Here is a 21,883-nt window from a genome sequence, read left to right as displayed (position 1 = left end):
AAATTTTAAAATTGCAGGCTCATGTTATTCTAGTTTCAAGATGGCGGCCCAATCGAGCGAAAACGAATTAGAATTTCCATTCAATACCAGTCGAGAATTCGAACTGAGACTTGGAAGTAGTTTTCATTCTAAAGGAGGACCGAAAACGGCCTTTCATACAATCAGATGTGAGCTCACTTATTTGTCACTTTCCATTCTTTTTCGTGAAACAAAACCTTTTTTCTCATGCGCATTGACAATTGACTACATTTTCAAGTTGTGAACGAACAGCTGAATTCAATGATTTTTTTCGTTAACATATTCATTTACACTTTCCTATTTCGAAGTAATTTTTTTTGTCTTTATTCCTTAAATATTCTGTGGAGTAATAGTGCGTCGAAAAATTCTTTAAAACCCTAGGTACAGCTGTTGTTCAACAATAAGCTCAATAAACCGAAAATATTGTATTAAATAGTAAATGATCATGTCTTCCTTGCTGAAAATCATGAATTTTGGCCTTTTTATCCATTTCAAACTTTTTATCAATAAGTTGTGTATAACCTAATTTATTCATTTGTGGTTCAGTTATACATTTGACATTTTACCACAGATGACTTCAAACCAGCCTCAGTAGACACCTCGAGACCGGCAGAGCTTGTTGTAGGTGACAAAAATGAGGTCAAAGTCACTGTTCCTAATGTACAGGTATTATATGAATTCATCTAAATGCTTAAAAGTTAATGGCTGCTGTTAAATCCCTTTAGTAGCCATCTTTCAAAAGTGATATCCCTCAAAAGTTGTATTTTTCACCTAGAAAATAGGAGTAACAGGGTAACCAAACAACCTCTTTGATTTCGTAAGTACAAACTCTGAAGGAAAAAGTTGAATAACACAGCCAGCTCTAACTGTGAAATATTTTTTTTTCTTATTAAAAATAGTGCATTATTTTTTTTGTTTGATTTTCTTGATTTTAAATGGCCCATGTATGTTTTAAGTTAAAAAAAAAAAAAAGATGTAGCCATGGTTCAAAAGTGAAAAAAAAAAAAAAAAAAACTACATTCAAATGGGACAAGAGTCTGAAGACCTTTAGAAGTTTATGGGTAATAATAACTGTAGATTTTTATTATTATACTAAGCTCAATTTTTTAAAACTGTTGAAACATCATTGACAAGTGTATTTGAATTACTTATTTGTGTCATCTTACTCAAGGTCTTTCTTTATATTGATATTCTTGCATAATTTTATAGGATTCTGGTAACACTGTTTATCGTGGCTCAAAAAGAAGTTGTACGAAGGAATTTATTTTGGTGGTAGATAAAGAAAAAAAGGTATAAACCTACAGTAATTACATTGTTTTAATAGTAATGATGTCTATGTAGAAGTTTGTTTTGTTCTTATTGTGGAGGCCTTGACTAAACAGTTGATGTGCTGGACTCTGAGTCAAGAGGTTCTTGTTGGAGACCTGGCAAAGTCAATGTGTTGTGTTTTATGGGCTGAAGACACTTTACTCTCATCATGCTTCTCTTCAATAGAGTAGAAAATCATGCTAGCAAACTGTCAGGGAAAGCTGACCAAATGTCTGGGGGGTGGTAAATACTTGCCGGATCATCAGGATCACTTGGCTTGAGAACAGACTTTATCTTATGCCTGGCTACCTTGTTTTCAATAGGCAATGTGATAATAAGCAAAATTTTTGATGCAATCTCTACTAAGTGGTAGTTCTATAGAATGATGTAGCTCTTGTATCAATTTCCTTCAGACATTTACACTGGAGAGAATTGAGTCTACTGTTCCTCAGCTCAAGAAAGTTAGGTAAGCTTAAAGCTTTAATATATTTTGATACATGTCTTTGATGTTTTTTTAATTTAAATTTAACTATGATGAACACACACTGCTCAGTTTTCATGTTATTATAATCATGGTAGTTCCATTTTATTCTTCTTTTAGGTTTTGTTTTATATTTGTTATCATCCATCACACTCAGAAGGCTCCTTAACCTTTAACTCCTAAGATCTGCATATGAATTCTCTCCTCTAGCTGCTACACATTTCCTTGTTTGTGTTACCCTTTTGCTGGATATTATAGAGAGAAATAATATCTTAATCACTTCTGGGAGTTGAAGGGTTAAATGCATATTATGATATAAAAATACTATAATAGCTTATTAAAAAAAGTAGATAATTGCAAACTTTTCAAGTGTTAAAAGTCAAATCCTGCCATCATCAATTGTTGGTTACAGATCAATCCTCTAGACAGCTGTAGTTAGAATCCTTCTGGATGGTTTATTCCTCAGATCGAAGGGCAAATAATCTGACAAGATGAAGATGAAACTCTGTTTTCAGCTGGATACGAAAGTTTCTGAAGTACAGGCCAACTTTCATATCCAGCCAAACACCTGTTTTATCTTTATCTTGACAAATTTTTATCCCCTGGGTCTCTGAGTACATGTATAGTTCCATTGAAATAAACTATTTTTTTTAACATGTGGATGCTTCGTTATTGTTAGGTCATCAAATCAGTCAAATAAACCTGTGAAGCTTCCTGTTACTCCGTCAACTGCAACTCTCACAAAAACACAGAAAAACAAGACCAAGAATAAAAAGAAACCAGTGGAACAAAAAACAACTAAACAGTCTGTGTCTCCTGCCAAGAATACCAGCATACCTGCCCCCTCTAGCTCACAGGTAACAGGTTTTACTTGTGGCCTGAGGTACATTATCATTTGGTGAAATTATATTCTGGTTTAAACAGTCAGACTATGAGTATTCTGTCAAAATCTTCAAGCTCAGTTTGTCACTCTAGTTGCCAGATTTCAGGGAAAAATAAAAGAAATTAATTTGTGCTTCAAGAATATTTCTGTGTCGAATTCACCGCATAAAGTTATTTTTACTTAATTTTTTTGCTTGATTTTTGGTGATTATTTTTCACTCGGTTGTCAGACTAAAATGGGAAAATTCAACTGCTTGTGACACAACTATTGTGAGTAGTGTAATGTTGGTTAGATTTTATTGCCAGTTCATGTATTTGGTTGCTGCATGGTGTTCAAGGTTTTTGTTAATTTTAATTATTTTATATTAATTTAGACTTGTTTAATACATCCAATGAACACTTGTGTCTGTTATGTAATTGTTGGATATTGAATTGTTTGATTGCATTTGAGGGATCATTTACCCTTAAACTTTAAGTGTGACTAGCGTATAATTGCTCTTTATTTAATAATATCACCCCTGAATCACACATTAATGTCACAAGATGGATGGAAAAGATCACCAACATAAGAAGTTCCTGATTGTTAAGCAAATTCTCCATGTCGGCACCTTAAGGAATGTGTTGAGACTAGTGTGGAAAGTATGAATACTGATGTTTGGGTGTGAAGGGTCAATGCTCCTTTTTTCTTTTATTTGTTTCTTTTATATTTATCTTTTCTTGCAATGCTATTTATTTAATTTTTAATTATTTTTTGTTTTGTTTTTTTCTGGTCATTTTGCTAAGGAGGTGAATACCATACCAGAAGAAGTACCAGTACCAGCTGAAACAGAATCTGGTTCTTCGTCTTCCAGTGATAGTTCAGATGTGGAAAAAGATGGAAATGAGGATGATGATGAGTTTGATGACAAAGATGTTGAAAAACTGAACAGTCTTGTCACCAGTGTAAGTTTGATACTCTTGTTCATCAAATATTCATTGTTGAAATATTTTGATCATCATTATTAAGTAAATGACTGTTATATTCTTGGAAGAATATTGTATTTCAGGTTTTATCTTTCTTATGTCTAATCCTGGGGGCATGGTTTCCTCAATTTTTTTGTTCTTATTATGTCTGTAGTCATTTAATGAATCATGCAATTTTCTAGCTTGTTTGTTCAATTGTTTTTGCATCATCTGATCCAGCATAGACTTTTTTGGTTTGCTCTTTTGTTTGATAATAGCTCAGATCATGATTAATTAAAGTTTAGTTTTGAATTTGTCATGAATAAAACAATTATTAATTAGCCATCTAAAATAAGTCGTGAGTCATGAACCTTCCATTTTCTCTTGGAAACCTCCTCAACTAGATGGATGAAAAAGAGTTTGCAACAAAGAAGGAAGGTTTTAACACACTCTGTAAGTACTTTCAAATTATTTTTATTGCATGATCAAGTGATCCTTTTTTTAAGCTCGCATAGGGACTGAGGTACAGGTACTGGCATGCATTTTACTTATTTGCTATTTTTATTTGATTTGATGTATTTTTCTCTATTGGTTATTTATTTATTTTGTTATTTTTTGGGATATTTTTGGTAGAAAGGGTTGGAAAGGGGAAGCACAAAACAATGGATTTATTACATTACAACAGCATGACCAACACAATGAAACAACATGAATGAGACATGAAACTTGTGATGTAATGATTCATATTCCTTGCAATTCAATTCAATTTTGATTATTGCCTTTTGATTTCAGTTATTACAATTCGATTATGCAAAATCCTAATTTTTATTTAATTCTTATAACATGATACACAATGTTAACAACATACAACCGTACACCTTTAATATGAATATACATCATACAAACTTGAGGTAACCTAATCACACTGAAACAATTATTTTAATGGTAAGCGGGGGATGTTAAATAGCCCATGCACTTCTTGTAAAGGGAAGTGAATGTAGCTCCTGGTTTTGTGGTCTGATCATTTTTCCAAAGTTCACAAATTGGGTGCATCTCCCAAATTTCTTGTGGAAAGAAAAGTAAACTGCTCAATGCGGTCTGGCTTAGGTTCCCTGTAAAGTCTTGTAAAGTGCATTAGAGCTTATTGATATTGAGAGTGTGCCATCTGCTGGTAAATACATAATTATCATCACTATCATTCTAGTTTTTTATCTGGTTTTAATAATCACAATCGACGACACTAGGAGCAGGCATTTCATTTGTTCAGTGTTATGTTACACGATATGCAGCAGGTGTAATAAAGTCGGAAAGATATAGAAAAGCCTGCTTGGAATTAAACTAACAAATTACACAAAAAATTAATTTTTTCTGACTTCGTCTACTATCTTATTATTTGGTGTATATTTTCTTGAGTTATTATCAAGACGTTGCAAAATGTAAAATAAGTTCTGCTAGCCTGTGAGTAGACCCTCCTTTTAAGTGTTTCGGTGCCTCCTTCATCCATTTTTATGGGTTTGATTTGTTTGCTCCAAAAAAAACAAACAAACAATATAAAACAACAAACCAAATTAAATAGAAATTAATCAATCGTGTTAATCGTAGCCGTTTTGCTTCATTGATGATGTCAGAACTTATGAGTCCTCTGTTCCATTGCTTTGAAAACCTTTAATCCGATCCAAACATCCAGAGCAGCGTATTCAATCTGTTCCAAGGTCAGCGGAAAGTTTTCCCAGTTGCTTATTGTCACCCGCTTACTCTTTGCAAGTGTGATACCAAGAAAACGTTCCGCCAATGCCTTTAATCCTACTTTTTGCGTAGATGAGGAATGAGACTTTGCCACGTCTTGTGTATCGACGATTCCATAGCACACCAAGCCTCGATCTCTTCTGAGCTTAGACACATCTTGCTTTATAGCACTACCGACTTTCAAGACTGTGGCGTCTTTTAGAATTGAGACAAGCAGATTTGGCAATTTATTCATGTGATGAAGGTGCAGCACTAAGCAGGATGTGTCGACTCCCAGTTGAAGAACGGCAGTCTTGTTCTCGATGCCTCCACGCTTCTTGCTTACGAACTGAGGCTTCCACTCCATGTCGAAGCCAACGGCTGAAGCTGAACAATCTGTGATGTGTGTTCTCAACCAGGTCTCAGCTTCGTGTACGTTTTTTGTGTAAACGACCTGGACTCCTGCAGCTTCGGCAGGTTGTGTTAGCTCATGTTTTGTTGTTTCCACACGAGAGAACTGCTTGGTGGATGGATCACGAAGATGTATTTTTTTTCGCGGCTGCTCGGTAACCTGTAGGCTTCGCCGTGAGATAACGGTGTGCGGGAAGCTGCCAAACTTATGAGTCCTCTGTTCCATTGCTTTGAAAACCTTTAATCCGATCCAAGCATCCAGAGCAGCGAATTCAATCTGTTCCAAGGTCAGCGGAAAGTTTTCCCAGTTGCTTATTGTCACCCGCTTACTCTTTGCAAGTGTGATACCAAGAAAACGTTCCGCCAATGCCTCTAATCCTACTTTTTGCGTAGATGAGGAATGAGACTTTGCCACGTCTTGTGTATCGACGATTCCATAGCACACCAAGCCTCGATCTCTTCTGAGCTTAGACACATCTTGCTTTATAGCACTACCAACTTTCAAGACTGTGGCGTCTTTTAGAATTGAGACAAGCAGATTTGGCAATTTATTCATGTGATGAAGGTGCAGCACTAAGCAGGATGTGTCGACTCCCAGTTGAAGAACGGCAGTCTTGTTCTCGATGCCTCCACGCTTCTTGCTTACGAACTGAGGCTTCCACTCCATGTCGAAGCCAACGGCTGAAGCTGAACAATCTGTGATGTGTGTTCTCAACCAGGTCTCAGCTTCGTGTACGTTTTTTGTGTAAACGACCTCGACTCCTGCAGCTTCGGCAGGTTGTGTTAGCTCATGTTTTGTTGTTTCCTCACAAGAGAACTGCTTGGTGGATGGATCACGAAGATGTATTTTTTTTCGCGGCTGCTCGGTAACCTGTAGGCTTCGCCGTGAGATAACGGTGTGCGGGAAGCTGCCAAACTTATGAGTCCTCTGTTCCATTGCTTTGAAAACCTTTAATCCGATCCAAGCATCCAGAGCAGCGTATTCAATCTGTTCCAAGGTCAGCGGAAAGTTTTCCCAGTTGCTTATTGTCACCCGCTTACTCTTTGCAAGTGTGATACCAAGAAAACGTTCCGCCAATGCCTCTAATCCTACTTTTTGCGTAGATGAGGAATGAGACTTTGCCACGTCTTGTGTATCGACGATTCCATAGCACACCAAGCCTCGATCTCTTCTGAGCTTAGACACATCTTGCTTTAAAGCACTACCGACTTTCAAGACTGTGGCGTCTTTTAGAATTGAGACAAGCAGATTTGGCAATTTATTCATGTGATGAAGGTGCAGCACTAAGCAGGATGTGTCGACTCCCAGTTGAAGAACGGCAGTCTTGTTCTCGATGCCTCCACGCTTCTTGCTTACTAACTGAGGCTTCCACTCCATGTCGAAGCCAACGGCTGAAGCTGAACAATCTGTGATGTGTGTTCTCAACCAGGTCTCAGCTTCGTGTACGTTTTTTGTGTAAACGACCTGGACTCCTGCAGCTTCGGCAGGTTGTGTTAGCTCATGTTTTGTTGTTTCCTCACAAGAGAACTGCTTGGGGGATGGATCACGAAGATGTATTTTTTTTCGCGGCTGCTCGGTAACCTGTAGGCTTCGCCGTGAGATAACGGTGTGCGGGAAGCTGCCAACACACTTGGTGTGGCTGGTGTCTTCCTGTATCTGACGATGCCTTGTTTGTGTAGTCATACCAAGGTCCTTGCTATCCGCCATGGTGGTGGCTAAGAAACTAAGTAAGGTGAAACACATGTGCCCCTAATTCTAGCACAATTTGTTCATCACGCGTTGTTTGAGCAGTCCGAAGGCTCAGGTCACAAAGGCAGGGTTACTAAGCTAGTTTTCAACGTTTTCATATCGTTTGTTGTGGTGAGCGTGAATAGATCGTTTTCACTCACGTGACCAATTCCTTGACTACCGTTGCTACGCCGCCATATTTGTGTACCTCAATTGTAAACAAACTAGTAGCGTCCTTCGCGTGGAACATGGTTTTGTGTCTGATCGTTGGCTGTGGCAGCAAAAGTGGACGAGATGAAGGGTTGTACTTTGCAAGGGTGCCTTCTGTGGTCACAAATCAAGGCGAAGAGGCACAGATACTATCCGAAGAAAGAAGATCGCGCTGGATTTCAGCGATAAACAGTGACGATCTGACCGAAGAGATCTTAGAAAACGATCGTGTGTGCGAAAAGCATTTTGTTTCAGGAAGGGCAGCTAAGAGCTGGGATAAATTTAATATTGAATGGGTTCCGACATTGCTTTTGGGACACAAGAAAGCGTCTGATCGAGCAGATCATAAAGAAGCGGCGGCAAAACGAAGCGAGAGAGCGAGGGAACGTGAACTTGAAAAGAGAGAACGAGAGCTAGAACTAGAGCGAACGGCGAAGAGACAGAAACTTAATGAGCCCGGTGAACAGGTTTCAAACCTCAGCTTTGAAGGAAATGAGGACGAAGAGAAAAAATTAACAGTTGAAGCTGGCACACAAACTGAAGAGTTTGAATATTTATTCAGCTCTCTAAACATTGACCGGAAACCATTTTGATCGGTGGGAATTTGTACAAAACGAAGAAAAAGTTAAATTCTACACTGGATTGCCTTCCTTCGATATCCTGCAAAATGTTTTCGAACATGTTTCTCCGTTTGTTGCTTACAAGTCCCAGAATCTGACCACATTTCAAGAGTTTGTCATGACTTTGATAAAACTTAAACTTGACGCTCCACATCAAGATCTTTCATATCGCTTTAATGTCTCCCTTTCAACAGTTTCAAGGATTTTTTCATCCTGGATGGTAGCGCTAGATGTACGCCTGGCTCCACTTATCAACTGGCCTGAACGTGAGGATTTATGGCGAACTATGCCACAGTGTTTTAAATATTCATTTGGAAACAAAACTACCGTGATTATTGATTGTTTCGAAGTATTTATTAATAGACCATCAAATCTGCTCGCAAGAACACAGACATGGTCATCGTACAAACACCATAACACTGTTAAGGTGCTGATTGGGATAACTCCACAAGGTACAATCTCCTATGTTTCCCAAGCTTGGGAAGGACGAACATCAGACAAATATTTAACTGAGAACTGTGGAATTTTAAATAAGTTGTTGCCTGGGGATCTGGTCTTGGCTGACCATGGTTTCACCATCGCAGGGAGTTACCCTTCGCTTGTGCGACAGTATCTCTCTCAACTTGTAAGATTTCAGTGTTCTTTTGTAATCTCAATATCTACCTCTTGACAAGCTTTTAATAACTCAGGATAACTCAGAGCGAGGTACCTCTTATCAAACAGATCGCTAATTGTAGGTACGCAGCGACTTTTGAGGATATAGCTGTCTGCATACTCGGGTATTAAGCTTAGAGCGATGGGCTTGCTACTAGACTTACTAAGTTTAGCATAAAAGGTATCCATTTCCGGTTTTGAGGGAACAGGGATCTCCTTTGACACGTTTCCTTTAGCAGAGTTATCAGGGCTGGAAACATTGGAGAGATTCTCAATCTTGGCATCTAAATCGTTTTTTTATTTTCCTTGCGGATGTAAAGTTTATTTCTCGCACCTTTTCATATTCTACTTGTTTGACGTAGGTAGGTAAAAGCCACGAGCACTTCACTTGCGTGCAGGCAAGTCTGCCATTTATTTTTGTCCACGCTTCCAGATAAAATAGCACGTTTGCTATATGCGAACAGGTTTCTGCCAGGCCAGCCTTGCAACCTAAGCAGTGTGCAAACAAAAGTGTTCCTTCTCTTTCCGTGATAACCCAACATGAAATAAGAGAGTCGTTCATACGCTGGGAATGTCTCACCTTTGCTAAAACAAGAAACTTGTCGGCGATTATGTGGCCTTGCACGCTTGCGATAAAACCAGAGACCATTTGGTTATATGCTTCAAGACTTCGGAAAGCTTTAAACTGTTTCTGAGGGAGGAAACTTGTCTCCAAGACAAGATAACACAAAATATCTGTGGATTCAACAGGAGGCAAACAGTCCGGCTTAAAGTCCTTCCCTTCGACTAAAACTGGATCAATTCCAATTGCCGCTATTTTCTGTAAATATCGATCTCTGACTGGAAAATCCAGCTGCTTCGCGTATTCGGATATCGGAAAAGAATAGTCGACCCCGCTTTTGTTCTGGGACTCTTTTTCTTACTCTTTTGAATCCATTTTACTTGTGGGAATGATAATTGTGGAAAAATTACGGGGATTACGCAATCGAAAGTGGTACACCAATATGGCCGACCGGAAATGATGTGACGTCACGTGAAAACGATCTATAGGGTCGTTAGAAACTTTTGGAAGCAAACTGCAGCTTAGCGTCGGTTTCAATTGGAAAATTGAGTTGGTAGTGAATTAAAATGAAACTACAGTATGTGTGCTTGGATTCTGCGTTGGATTTGTGGCCGCCCGGTCATTTATAGCTTGGATTTTTCGCTTCTCGGATCGTGCAGCCTTGAGCTTCTCTTACTAGTAGTAAACCTAGAAATGGATAACTCGCTAAAATGGATTCTTTTCAACATAGTAAGCGGTCAGATAACTAGTGATACACTGTAGAAGTAAGGTGAGATATTTTTATTGAGAATTTGACTGTATGTTTTTATTGTTAACCCTTTACTCCAGAAGTGATTAATGTGTAATGCACCAGTCAATGTAAACCCCCGCACCCCCCGGCCGGGACATAGCGGGGCATTTGACAAGCGCTCACTTCTAAAGTTACAAAGTGCCCCGCACCTCAAGGTCAGGTTTTTCCTCTAATTGAAGCTAACGACCCCGCTCACATCTCCCGCTCTTGTTGAGTGGAAGGCACAGGCTAATGTAAATGGTTTAAACTTTATTTGTCACTTCTTTCAACAGCATTTGCAAGTCTAGACTTCCCTCTTCAGAGATACACATCACGTGTCTCGTCTCGCCAAACTCGACAAGCACCCACACAAAATTTGCATCAATGAACAACAGTTTTGTAGCACTATCACGAACAATACAAGACTTTAATTCAGACCTATCCGTGTACAGACCTATCCATGTACAAAGTATTTTTTTAAATATGCACAAGAAGATAATATAAACACCTGATGACATGCTTGATCGGTCAAGTGATTCTCAGAATAACTTACGAGTAAAAACTGTGACAAAAGATCTTTGTTCACAAAACAATCAATTATATTTATGTGATGGCATACTCAGCCGAAGATATGAGGTGATTGAGATAAAACGACTCTTACCTTCTTTTCATCGCCAAAAGCCGCCATCTTGCCGGACTAGCGATTCTTGACCCAGTCCACCTCGGTGGAAAATACCCCGGTCCACTCTCCCGCTGTTCTTGGATGAAAAGAGGTCAAAGTCCCCGATACCTGCGGCCCTTTCGCTCGTCAAATAACTGAAAATTCCCCACAAATGCCCCGCTGTGTCCCGGCGGGGGGGGGGGGGGGGTGCGGGGGTTTACATTGACTGGTGCATAGCTTCTCCCAATAGTATCCACACGTTATCCAGCAAACAGATAATGCGATTACTCAAACTTATCGGGTACAAGATTTGATCTTGATTGAACACCAAATTCTCGTAATCAATTCACAAGGAAATGTGTAGCAGCTAGAGGAGAGAATTAACAATCAGATCATGGAAGTTGAAGGGTTAAGAGCGGTTGTAAATGTTCCCATACAAACTCTTATAATTTCGCCATGACTCCTATTCCACAAGACGATCATCTCACAGCTGGAGCCTAGGCTGCCTGTGAGTGAAAGTGTGAAAGTAGGAGTGGTTCTTTGTGTAGTTTTCGGCTCTGGCGGCAGAAGTGATCACGACAAAGAGATTGGATATTATTGAATGCCATCAGTTATAAAAAATAAGTCTGCCTTCGAAGAGGAGACAACAACAACAGAGAGGAAAGAAAAGTGGATACAAGCGACGAGTAAAAGTGATGCCTAGGCAAAATGAGGTTCTCAAGAGCAAACAGGTATGCTGCAAGCATTTTGTCTCTAGAAAGCCATCTCCTTACTGGCACAAGCATGATGTAGATTGGGTGCCAACTTTAGAGCCCGGAAAGAAAAGTTATGGCCGTGAGGTAGACTAAAGCAAAAGCAAAGAGGCAAGAAAGAGCAAAGAAAAGAGAGAAACATGCTATTGAGCAACAGGAACGTGAATAGCTAAGTACCAAGTACCTCCACAGAAGAGGGAAAAACTGTAGAAGAAGGAAATAAACATTCCATTTCTGATGATCTTACGGCATGTGATGAAGGCAGCGAAAGGACTGGGCAATGTTTTTGTGAAATGCTGTATGACTTTCAGACGCGCCAATTCTGCCAGCACGATGTCTAAAAAATCTCGACCCACTAGTTTGATCCCTTATGTTGAGTATTACTTTGTTTATGTTTTCATCAAAATTATCCCATGTCACTTCAATACATTTTCATAGTAGTTTTGGATAATCAAGATCAACATTTCCCGCATAAAATAGGTCGGTAACAATCGGCAGTGAGTGGCTTTCATCGATAAACTGGTCAGCATAGAGATCGATAAAGCTAAGAGCAGCAGCTTTAATTTTCTAGGTATTTAGCTTCGCGTACACAGCCTACATTTCTTCTTCTGATGGAGACGCGACGGGCGAAGTTTGATCGCCTTTTCCGCTGAGCTTTTCTGCTGTTCCCCGAATTTGGGTGTAGTGAGTCGATTCTTTGGTCCAGCGTCTTTTTAAGCTTTTTCGCGGACGAAAAGTCGATATCCTTCACCTTCGAGTGCGGCACTTCTGTAACATGAGTTGGGAGAATCCACGTGCAGTTGGTTTGAGTGCATGCGAGTTTCTCTTGGATTCTTGTCCCTGCTTCAATAAAGAATAGTACACCCGCTACGTCTGAGCTGGATTCAGCAAGGCCTGCCTTGCAGCTTAAACGGGATTTCAAATCCCGGACAGGCCTGAATCTTTTCAGGCCTTATTTTCACTACTGCTCAAGTAGTGTTCATTACTGGGAAGATCGCTTTCATATTCACATATTTATTTGCATGAAATTTCACGGCTGAGATGGGCACCAACATGGCGGCCCTTAATTTGCATAAATGTATGACGTCAGCTGCATACCGAGAATATGCACTTGTATCTTTGCGGAAATTCCCATCAACGTTTTGCGTCCTAACTCCATGAAGTTGAGGGAACTGGCGTTAAAAAGCGAAATGTGGTATTAAGCTTAGATCTGTGCAAAGAAGTTGTTTCGGTTCTCCGTTTTGACAGAGCGATCCGTTTGATTCGCTCTTGATGGGTATCGAAGTTGTCCGTAGTTGGCCGCTTCCTCGCTCGCCTTAAAAAATACGAAGAAGACATTGCTGATAGGCAGATTCAGTGATCGACTCAGATCTCAGATGCAGTTTTTTTGCCGGATAAGGTGAGGATAACTCTTCTCTAGGCGCGGAATCTATTCAAAATGTTGCTTTAGCGAACAATATTCATACAACAGAACGGTACTCTCGGAAGCTAGTTTGCGAGACTTGACTCCTCCTTCGAAATTCGGACGTGATGTACAACAGGCGATTTTCATAAATATTCGACTAAGACACTGGTGTATGCTTATTATCTGAGTCGAAGGGGAATACTTAGTTGAAGAGGACGCTGATTTCTTCTGATTGGTCGAGAGCATGTAGTCAATTTGTGAAAGGGGCTCCGAGTCACTCAATCAGAAAATGTAGTTTTCACCTTAAACACGCGATTTTTCATACAAAGAACTGATTTTTACAGTTCACCTTTGGAGTGACTAAAAAATTATCAAGTTCAGGCACAAACCGCTTCGATTGTCTACGATGTGATGCAAAACAAGAAACGTAGGAGCGGTTAAAGTTTATTGACAGACTGATTAAATTCAACTATCTTATGTAAACAGTGGCAGCTCGATCGATCAGTAACACTTGAACTGACGAAAATGAGCATGTGTTTTTCTGAGATAAAATAAAGCTCGTTTAATTCTCTGCCTCACATCTTTATTTTCTATCAGTCAAAAACAGTTCTCTCTCAAAATGTGTTCTAAAGTATTTTTTTCCGAGGTAAAATACCGATCTTGGTTTATTATCATATGCAAGTTCACATATGATCGGCGCGTTACAAATGCAAATTTTATTGAGCGCCGTAACTCTGGGAAACCAAGGATTTAGTACATTACAACAGCATGACCAACACAATGAAAAACTTGAATAAGACATGAAACTTGTGGTGTAATAATCCATATTCCTTGCGATTCGATTCAATTTCGTTTATGGCATTTCGATTTCGACTATTTCAATTCGATTGTGCGAAATATTAATGTTCCTGTAATTCTTACAACAGGATACGCAGAGAAATAAGCATACGATCCTAAACTCTTAATTTGAGGATACACTGTACTATACTGATGTAAATTAATCACACTGAAACAGTTATTGTAATGGTAAGAACGGGATGTTAAAGAAAGCTAACTTTGCAAAGCATCACTTTAGCATCTGAAGATAACAAACAAAATGAACGACATATCGAAACAGCCACCGTTCTCTATGGGTCACAAGTTTTTTATTGAGTGGTTAATGTTGTCTTTTTCTGCTCGTGTGCATGGTGGACTTTTTGCTTCATCAATGATGTCAGAACTTATGAGCCCTTACTTGGTTCAATTGCGTTGAAGACTTTTAATCCGAGCCAAGCATCCAGAGCAGCGTATTCGATCTGCCTTAAGGTCAGCGGAAAGTTTTCCCAGTTGCTTGTTGACACCCGTTTGCTCTTCGCAAGTGTGATACCGAGGAAACGTTCCGCCAATGCCTTTAATCCTACTTTTTGCGTAGACGAGGGATCGAGAGACTTTGCCACGTCTTGTGTATCGACGATTCCATGGCACACCAAGCCTCGATCTCTTCTGAGCTTAGACATATCTTGCTTTATACCACTACCGATTTTCAAGACTGTGGCGTCTTCTAGAATTGAGACAAGTAGATTTGGCAATTTACTCATGTGATGAATGTGCAGGACTAGGCAGGATGTGTCAACTCCCAGTTGAAGAACGGCAGTCTTGTTCTCGGTGCCTCCACGCTTCTTGCTTACGAACTGAGGCTTCCACTCGATGTCGAAGCCAACGGCTGAAGCTGAACAATCTGTGATGTGTGTTCTCAACCAGGTCTCAGCTTCGAATATGTTTTTTGTGTAAACAATCTCGACTCCTTCAGCCACGGTAGGTTGTGTAAGCTTATGTTTGGTTGTTTCTTTTGTCATGCGAGAGAACTGCTCGTTGGATGGATCAGAAGGATGTGTTCTTTTTGCGGCAGCTTTGTAACCTGCGCGCTTCGGTGTGAGATATCGGTGTGCGGGCGGCTGTGCACGCGCTTGGTGTGGCTGGTTTCTTCCAGTATGTGACGATTCTCTGTTTGTGTAGTCATACGAAGGACTTTTTCCTTGTATTTGGTATCTATCTCCATCGTGTGCCTGCATTGATCTTGAAAATTCCATGTAATATGCACTTGTATCTCTGCGCGGAAATTCCGATTGACTTTCTGTGTCCCAACTCCATGATGTTGAGGGAACTGGCGTTAAAACTCGAGATGTGGTACTGGGCTTACATCTGTGCGAATAAGTTGGTTTGTTTGTCCGTGTTGATGGAGCGATCCTTTTGATTTCCTCTTGGTGGGTATCGAAGTTCTCCGGAGCTGGCCGTTTCCTCGCTCGCCTCAAAAAATTTGATGAAGACATTGCTGACAAGCGGATACAGCGATGGACTCCGATCTCAGATGCAGTTTTTTGCCGGATAAGGTGAGGATTAGTCTTCTCCAGGCGCAGAATCTATTCGAAATGTTGCTTTAACGAGAGCAATATTCGTACAGTGGAACGGTATTCTAGGAAGCTAGTCTGTGAAACTTGACACGTCTTTCGAACCCGTTTCAATATTCTTTTTCTTTCTGCCTCGTGACAGTCCACGTGACGTACATCAGGCGATTTTCATAAATATCTGTCACAGACACTGGTGTTTGCTTATTATCTGAATCGAAAGGGAGCACTTATCTGAAAAGTCTGAAGAAGGTGTTAATTTTTTGTTTTTTCCAGTTGTTTCTTTTCTTTTTTTTTTAGTGAAGTATTCCAAATATTATTGATAAGATAATTGCTTTGACCCTTTACCCCCCAAGACTTGATCGTTAATTCTCTCCTCTAGCTGTTCAATATTTTCTTCTAAACAAGTTACAAGAATTTAATTTTAGATCAAGTTGACAGCTTATGCTTGACAAGTTTGAGTATGCGTATCACTTGTTTGCCGGATAGTGTATGGATATTGTAGGGAGACGTTACATTTTAATCACTTCTGGGAGTTAAAGGGTTAAACACGCGATTTTTCATGCTTAGAGCTGATTTCTACAGTTCACCTTTCGAGTGACCCAAACATTATTATGTTCGGGTACAAATCGCGTCGACTGTCTACGATCTAATGTAAAAACAAGAAGCGTGGGAACAGTTAAAGTTCATTGGCTGACTGATTAAATTCAATTATCTTTGGTAAACAATATTGCTACGATAACAGTGCGCATGGTATTTACTTCACGATCAGAAAGGTGAATCTTATGTTTGTTTTCGTTGTAGTTGTATGGATATTCTCTTTTAATAAATACACGATCCAAAATCCTGTGTTATTTGTGTATAATGTTATTATGTCAAGTATTGTTTACGCAATTGTCTTGTCACAGGCGGCCCAAGCTCACGCCTCGAGAAAAAGCCAACCATTAATTCATGAACGCGTCACGCGTTGTGTGACTCGGTATTAAGTTACGAGAGGAACCGTTGAAAATTTGAACAATAGTATAGGGAACGAAATATGGTCGATTTACAACGATAAATATTTCGAAATATGAACATTTTTCTCGTAAAATCAATAAAACTTACTCATACCCTGTGTATCCGTTGTAGTTTCAGGTGATTTCTGCCGTTTTAAGCTTGCTTTACCATCACTGTTATTCACGTCATCTACTTTTATTACGTTGGTAAAATCTGTACAGACATCACACCAACCAACTCGCGCGCAAAGTAAGAAGACTATATTGAAGGCTTGAAATTATATTACGATCGATTTTCATCAAGAAATGGGCCAGGAATTTTCCTCAATAGTGCAACTAATCGTGAAGGCTGATCGCGGAAAAGCGATTGCATGACGCTCGGTAAGCTGTAAGATGACATGTTATATACCAGACGTAAAAACTCTTCAGATTCTTAGTCTGCATTTTGTACCCACTCTGCAGTCTGCAGTCTATATTTTGTATCCGGTCTGCAGTCTGCTGTCTGCATTTTGTACTAACAGGTATCCGTGGCACCAATACAGTTTATTTTTGGTTGCATTTATTCGCAAACCACACATAATCTACCACAAAATACCTGTGAGTGAGGTAATTCGACATTTTCGTTCTTTCCCACATTAATATTCTTCTCTCCTTTCGTAAGAATGTAGACATCACTCACAATGTTTCAAGTAATCCACCCACCCTACAAAAAAGTAACTCTTGCATGCATAGCATGCCTATGTTTTGAAATAGGTGTATGCCCTTGGCCAGACTTGAGCGCACTATTTCAGTATACTAGTCCGACACCCGTGGTATCACTACACTTGATTCCAAGGATCCAGTACCATCCAGGTATCCCAGTTACCCTGCTCACAGGGTCTAGTATGAACGAAAATGGTCGTGTGCTTTTCTGAGATAAAATAAAGCTCGTTAATTCATTGCTTCATATCTTTAATTTCTATCAGTCAAAAACACTTGCGTTCCTAAAATGCATTCTGAAGTTTTTTGTTTCGAGGTAAAAAACTATTCAAGGTTTGTTATCAGATGCAAACGACCGTCGCGTTACAACGCATATATTATTGAGTGATTGTAAGGTGAAACGTAACACAGTAGAGATTAAGATGAGAATAATTTGATCTTGTGCTGACGAAGAAATTTGAACTAGTTGACCACTGAGAGCTTAAAGTTACAAAAACAACCATTCACACACATACATACTTCCGACCGTTTGAAGAATCGACTTTGGTACGCAAGCGACTGCGAAATCCTTTTGCACTGATCAGCGGATTCAGTAAGAAGTTAACAGGAAGTGAGGGGAGGAGTGATAATCCCCTAATTTATTTTTTCTTGTTCTCTTCTCTTGTCTGCTTGATATAGTTGTGATAATGTAAGGAGAACCTGGTCATTCGTGGGAGTTAAATCGCTAAAGTTATATTTGGGAAATTGGTTTGTTTTTGTTACTGGTATCCCAGTCATCATAGTTTTTATTACTCTTATCAGTAACCGCGCCTCTCGGTCAGGTTGATGATTGAACGGCAAAGCCTTCACGATTCTCAGCACAAGGTACTTTGTTGGAACTTTCTCAGATTATGGCGGCTAAAACACTTAAAAATTGGAATCAAACTTTTCTAGAAGGGGAAGAAAACCCATATACGAAAAGAAAAACCGAAAGTTTCGTATTCAGTGGCTTTGGTACTGGTATTTCGCGCGGTTGAGAACGAAGTCGACAACTGGAAGCTTTGCCATAGGCCGATTTTGGCCGTGTAACTGAAAGTCTTCTTTCGGCATGGAGAAATTCAATAAACGAGAATTTGTAAATTGAAAATTACGCCCATTGTTGTTTTTGTAATCATGATTCGACGCATTTTTCAGTCTTGAGCCTTACGTGTAGCCGTACCCTCCCCTCCACATTGGGGTAGGGTACGGCTACACGTAGGCTACCTAGGGACTCCTGCGATATGTCAATTCGTTTGACACGCATTCCTCTCGATAACATTTGCGTTTAGCGGCTATTAAAGATCAGTGGAGGCCCGTAATTGCCGCTTAGATTGAAGAGAAACCGGAACCCAAATAGGTCAAATAGGAAAAACCAAAAACCGCATCGTGTATCAAATCCGAAAATCCGTTAGTATTTTTCGCGAAAACCGAAAATCAAATGCTAAAAAACGGAAAATCCGCAAACTGCAATGAACACCAAAACCGAAAAACCGAAGTTTTTTTGGCGCAAAAACCGAAAAATCGAACTAAAGAATTGCCAAAACCGCAAAACCGAAAATCTCAATGCCCCCTCCCTAAAGGGCTATTGTGTTTATAAGATAAACAAAATATTACATGGTGGTTTTTAGTTATGGAATTTCTCTTCTCTTGTTCAACTCGACATCTCACTCGTTCGCTGCGCCCTCTCGTGAGCTACGAATTTAAAACTCGAAGAGAAATTCCATATCTAAGCGCGTCCATGTATTATTCTCTATATAGCTAAAAGGAATGCGACACTAGTTTTAAGCCAGTGTATGGTCTCGTTGTTTGTACTTGCACGACCACTGTGTGTGTGTGGTTTTTTTTTGTTTTTGTTTTTGTTTTTGTTTTTTTTTGAACAAACTTGTAGCTGTGATAGAGAGTTGACCAAAGCGTTGTATTGGAATCGTAAAATCAATTGAATAAAAGGAAACATAATTGGGAAAAGGAAAAAGGGAAATTGCAAAGTTTCAGGTCTTATTTCATTATCCCAAAACAATTTAGTGCTGGTTTGACTCTTCGTATAATGACTTCTATAGGAAATTAATGGTAGACTAACTTAAGGTCTTACATCCTGGTGAAGCTGTATTTACAGGCTGGTTTCCACCACCACCAACAACAACAACTAAGTCGGACTTGGAATCGTAATCAGAAGAGCAAAACAAAAAAGTAACACCAATGGAATTGGAAATAGAATGGCTCTCGTCTCTTGTGATCCAGTAAAAACCTGATTGTTGGCCAGAAGTCACAAGGACCTGGAGATCTTGAGACTTGGCCCTGTTATTCGTTGTTTCTTCCGCACAGGCGTTCCAGCTGATAATTCTTTCGCGCTCTTACGAATACGAATCCGACTCCGACTCCGTAGATAGCGAAAACTGGTTCGCCTGTTTGAAAAGATCTATTGTTTGTTTTTTTTTTAACAGGCGAAGATCTTCAGCTGAGTGAGTCTGGGAGTGATAGTGATTGACAAGGCGATTCAGCGGTGTCTATCTAATAGGACTCAAAGGATATTTAATATAATTTTGACAAGAACGTGTCCGCCTTGTGGACGTCAATCAGTGGCGGATTTTCACCTATTGACTCTGTAAAAATATCGAGGGGATGGTTTTTGGAAACAATTATCAGGTAGTTTTATCCGTAATATTCAGCGATAGTTCTCGTTTCTAATGGTTCTTCCGTTTCAAAGTTCTCTACAGGGTCTTGACACAGAACGATTTAAAAACGAAAAAAATACCCGTTTCTTTACAACGGCGATTTGAATTTAGGGCGTAAAATTATTTATTCAGTCATGAATATCTTAACAGACAACTAACTGAATATTGATAACCAATGAGCGATCGAAAAAATTCTTGCTCATAATTCATAGAGGGTGCCATCTTTATTCCAAAAATTCTGCACCGTTTCTTCTCTATTCCTCAATCAATCAATCAATTACGCCACAAACACAGACGTAATGTGTCGTACTTGTTACTATTCTGAAACAGGTTTATCCCTCAAACAACAATATTGCAAAATAGGACAATAATCACCCTACTTCCATATTCTATACCCTTTAATGTGCTGGCCCTCACTACCGCGCCACAACCTTGCATGCCCCTTCGCAAGTTGGTCCATTAACTCCCAAGATCTGATTGATAATTCTCCCTTCTAACTGCTACACATTTCCTCGTGAATTCGTTATGAGAATTTAATGGTAGATCAAGAACTTCAACCTGATAAGTTTAAATATTCTCATAATATAAAGAGAAGTTGCATGTTTATTAATTAAATGAGAGTCAAGGGGTTCAAAGACTCTTGTACTTTGACCCGCTTTGCTTTTGCAGCGCACACATACTCTTTAGTCAACATTTTTTTTTTGGAATACAGCTGTAAAAAATGTATTTAAGCATTAAGGAGCACTACACGGACCTCACTTTAGTGAACGACGCGGACTGGGCTTCGTTTTCAGACTGTTTAGCCCTAACCTGCGAACAGGCCCCTTATTGTTAATGCTTCGGCACGAACCGTTTCTTCGTCCACGTGAAAGTAGCAGGCCTTGAGCGAAGAGAGCCTGCGAGAGGTCCGTAAGGGGTCTGTTCTGATTACTAAAGTCAGACTCCCGGCAAACCTCTCCCCGACTCGTCTCGAATCTTGTTGCGGTCGGAGAAGCGTTCGTCCTGCGGCGCTATTAGTAATGATGGGGTAATTTGATATTATCTACAAAGTTGAAAAGTAAATCGGCCACCCTAAAGAGTTTAAAGGCTGACGTTTCGATCGTTAGCCCTTCGTCAGAGCGGTTGAAGGGCTAACGCTCGAAACGTCGGCCTTTAAACTCTTTAGGGTGGCCATTTTACGTTATCAACTCAGTTGATAATACCAAATTGCCCTGTTATACTCTCCCACCGACGCAGCGCCACAGTTTCTTCATAAACTTAGCCCCTTTATTCAATAGTAATGACGGCCTGCTCACAGGCTAGTTTAGCTCACACAGCTGAAAATCGAGCCCATGTAAGTACAGGACAGCTTGTAAATATTTGAAAACAAATACGTAAGAAAACAAATGTAGACATGTAAATTTAACTATAAGCGATGAAAAATATTAAAGATGTTCGAGAACGTGCGTCGTGTTTCTGGAAAATTTTCCAATCCAAGGTCTATTAACTAAAATCTTCCGGTGGACGAAGGAAGCCCTTCTTATGACGGCCTGTCAATCACATTTATTGGTTTCTTTTTTTTCTGATTTTTGTGAAAATTAAATTTTTGTGCTTTTGTCGGTTAGCCGGTTTGTTTATTAGGTTGATATTGTAGTTAGGCTGACACCATATCACATATTCACTTATAAATAATATCATAACAGAAATTTTATGTTATCTCACTTCAGTTAAGACCAGCTCATTACGTGTTAATTCTCTCTTGCGGAAGCTTTCTTTCACTAACGAGCGCCGTTTGTTTTTATTGCTTTTGTTGTTGTTGTTTCGAAGTGTTTATTTTCATTAAAAAACAACACCAATATTGTTTTCTGGTCGGACTCATGGGTAAAAAAATATGACAAACACGTTTAAGTATTCAAGAAAGTTACTCTCTTGGGAGAATTTGGGCTCGTTTCGTTACAAGGATGGGAGTGAAAGTCAATCCAGAGAGGTAAGATATTTTGGAGTCGC

The 21,883-nt window shown here is 39.5% G+C and overlaps 3 protein-coding genes across 4 annotated transcripts in view; 1 reads left to right on the top strand and 2 right to left on the bottom strand.

Moving 5' to 3' along the window:
* The first annotated feature begins 9 nt into the window (after positions 1-9).
* LOC149040171 (uncharacterized) overlaps positions 10-21,883 on the top strand; it is a 24,239-nt gene continuing 2,365 nt past the window's right edge. The window contains exons 1-8 of one of the 2 annotated variants that reach the window (XM_089182966.1): positions 10-167; positions 590-684; positions 1,228-1,308; positions 1,740-1,792; positions 2,487-2,664; positions 3,473-3,631; positions 4,036-4,084; positions 19,667-21,863. In XM_089182966.1, the coding sequence (XP_089039092.1) occupies positions 41-167; positions 590-684; positions 1,228-1,308; positions 1,740-1,792; positions 2,487-2,664; positions 3,473-3,631; positions 4,036-4,084; positions 19,667-19,710 (786 nt within the window). In that variant the 5' untranslated portion in view covers positions 10-40 and the 3' untranslated portion in view covers positions 19,711-21,863. Of the gene's footprint in view, positions 168-589; positions 685-1,227; positions 1,309-1,739; positions 1,793-2,486; positions 2,665-3,472; positions 3,632-4,035; positions 4,085-16,641; positions 19,098-19,666; positions 21,864-21,883 lie in introns of those variants that run through there. The other variant, XM_089182965.1, reaches the window with a different exon arrangement.
* Positions 4,438-7,511, bottom strand: LOC149040172 (uncharacterized). The gene has a single exon (XM_089182953.1). The coding sequence runs from the start codon at positions 7,509-7,511 to the stop codon at positions 5,256-5,258; it is 2,256 nt and encodes a 751-aa protein (XP_089039079.1). The 3' UTR covers positions 4,438-5,255.
* On the bottom strand, positions 13,558-15,753 carry LOC113676537 (uncharacterized). The gene has a single exon (XM_027193205.2). The coding sequence runs from the start codon at positions 15,436-15,438 to the stop codon at positions 14,350-14,352; it is 1,089 nt and encodes a 362-aa protein (XP_027049006.2). The 5' UTR covers positions 15,439-15,753; the 3' UTR covers positions 13,558-14,349.

This window comes from Pocillopora damicornis, chromosome 9 (assembly GCF_964200805.1).
Source record: "Pocillopora damicornis chromosome 9, jaPocDami1.2, whole genome shotgun sequence".
Lineage (NCBI taxonomy): Eukaryota > Metazoa > Cnidaria > Anthozoa > Scleractinia > Pocilloporidae > Pocillopora > Pocillopora damicornis.
The sequence above is the reverse complement of the archived record's forward strand: the minus strand, read 5'-3'. Positions and strand labels throughout refer to the sequence as shown.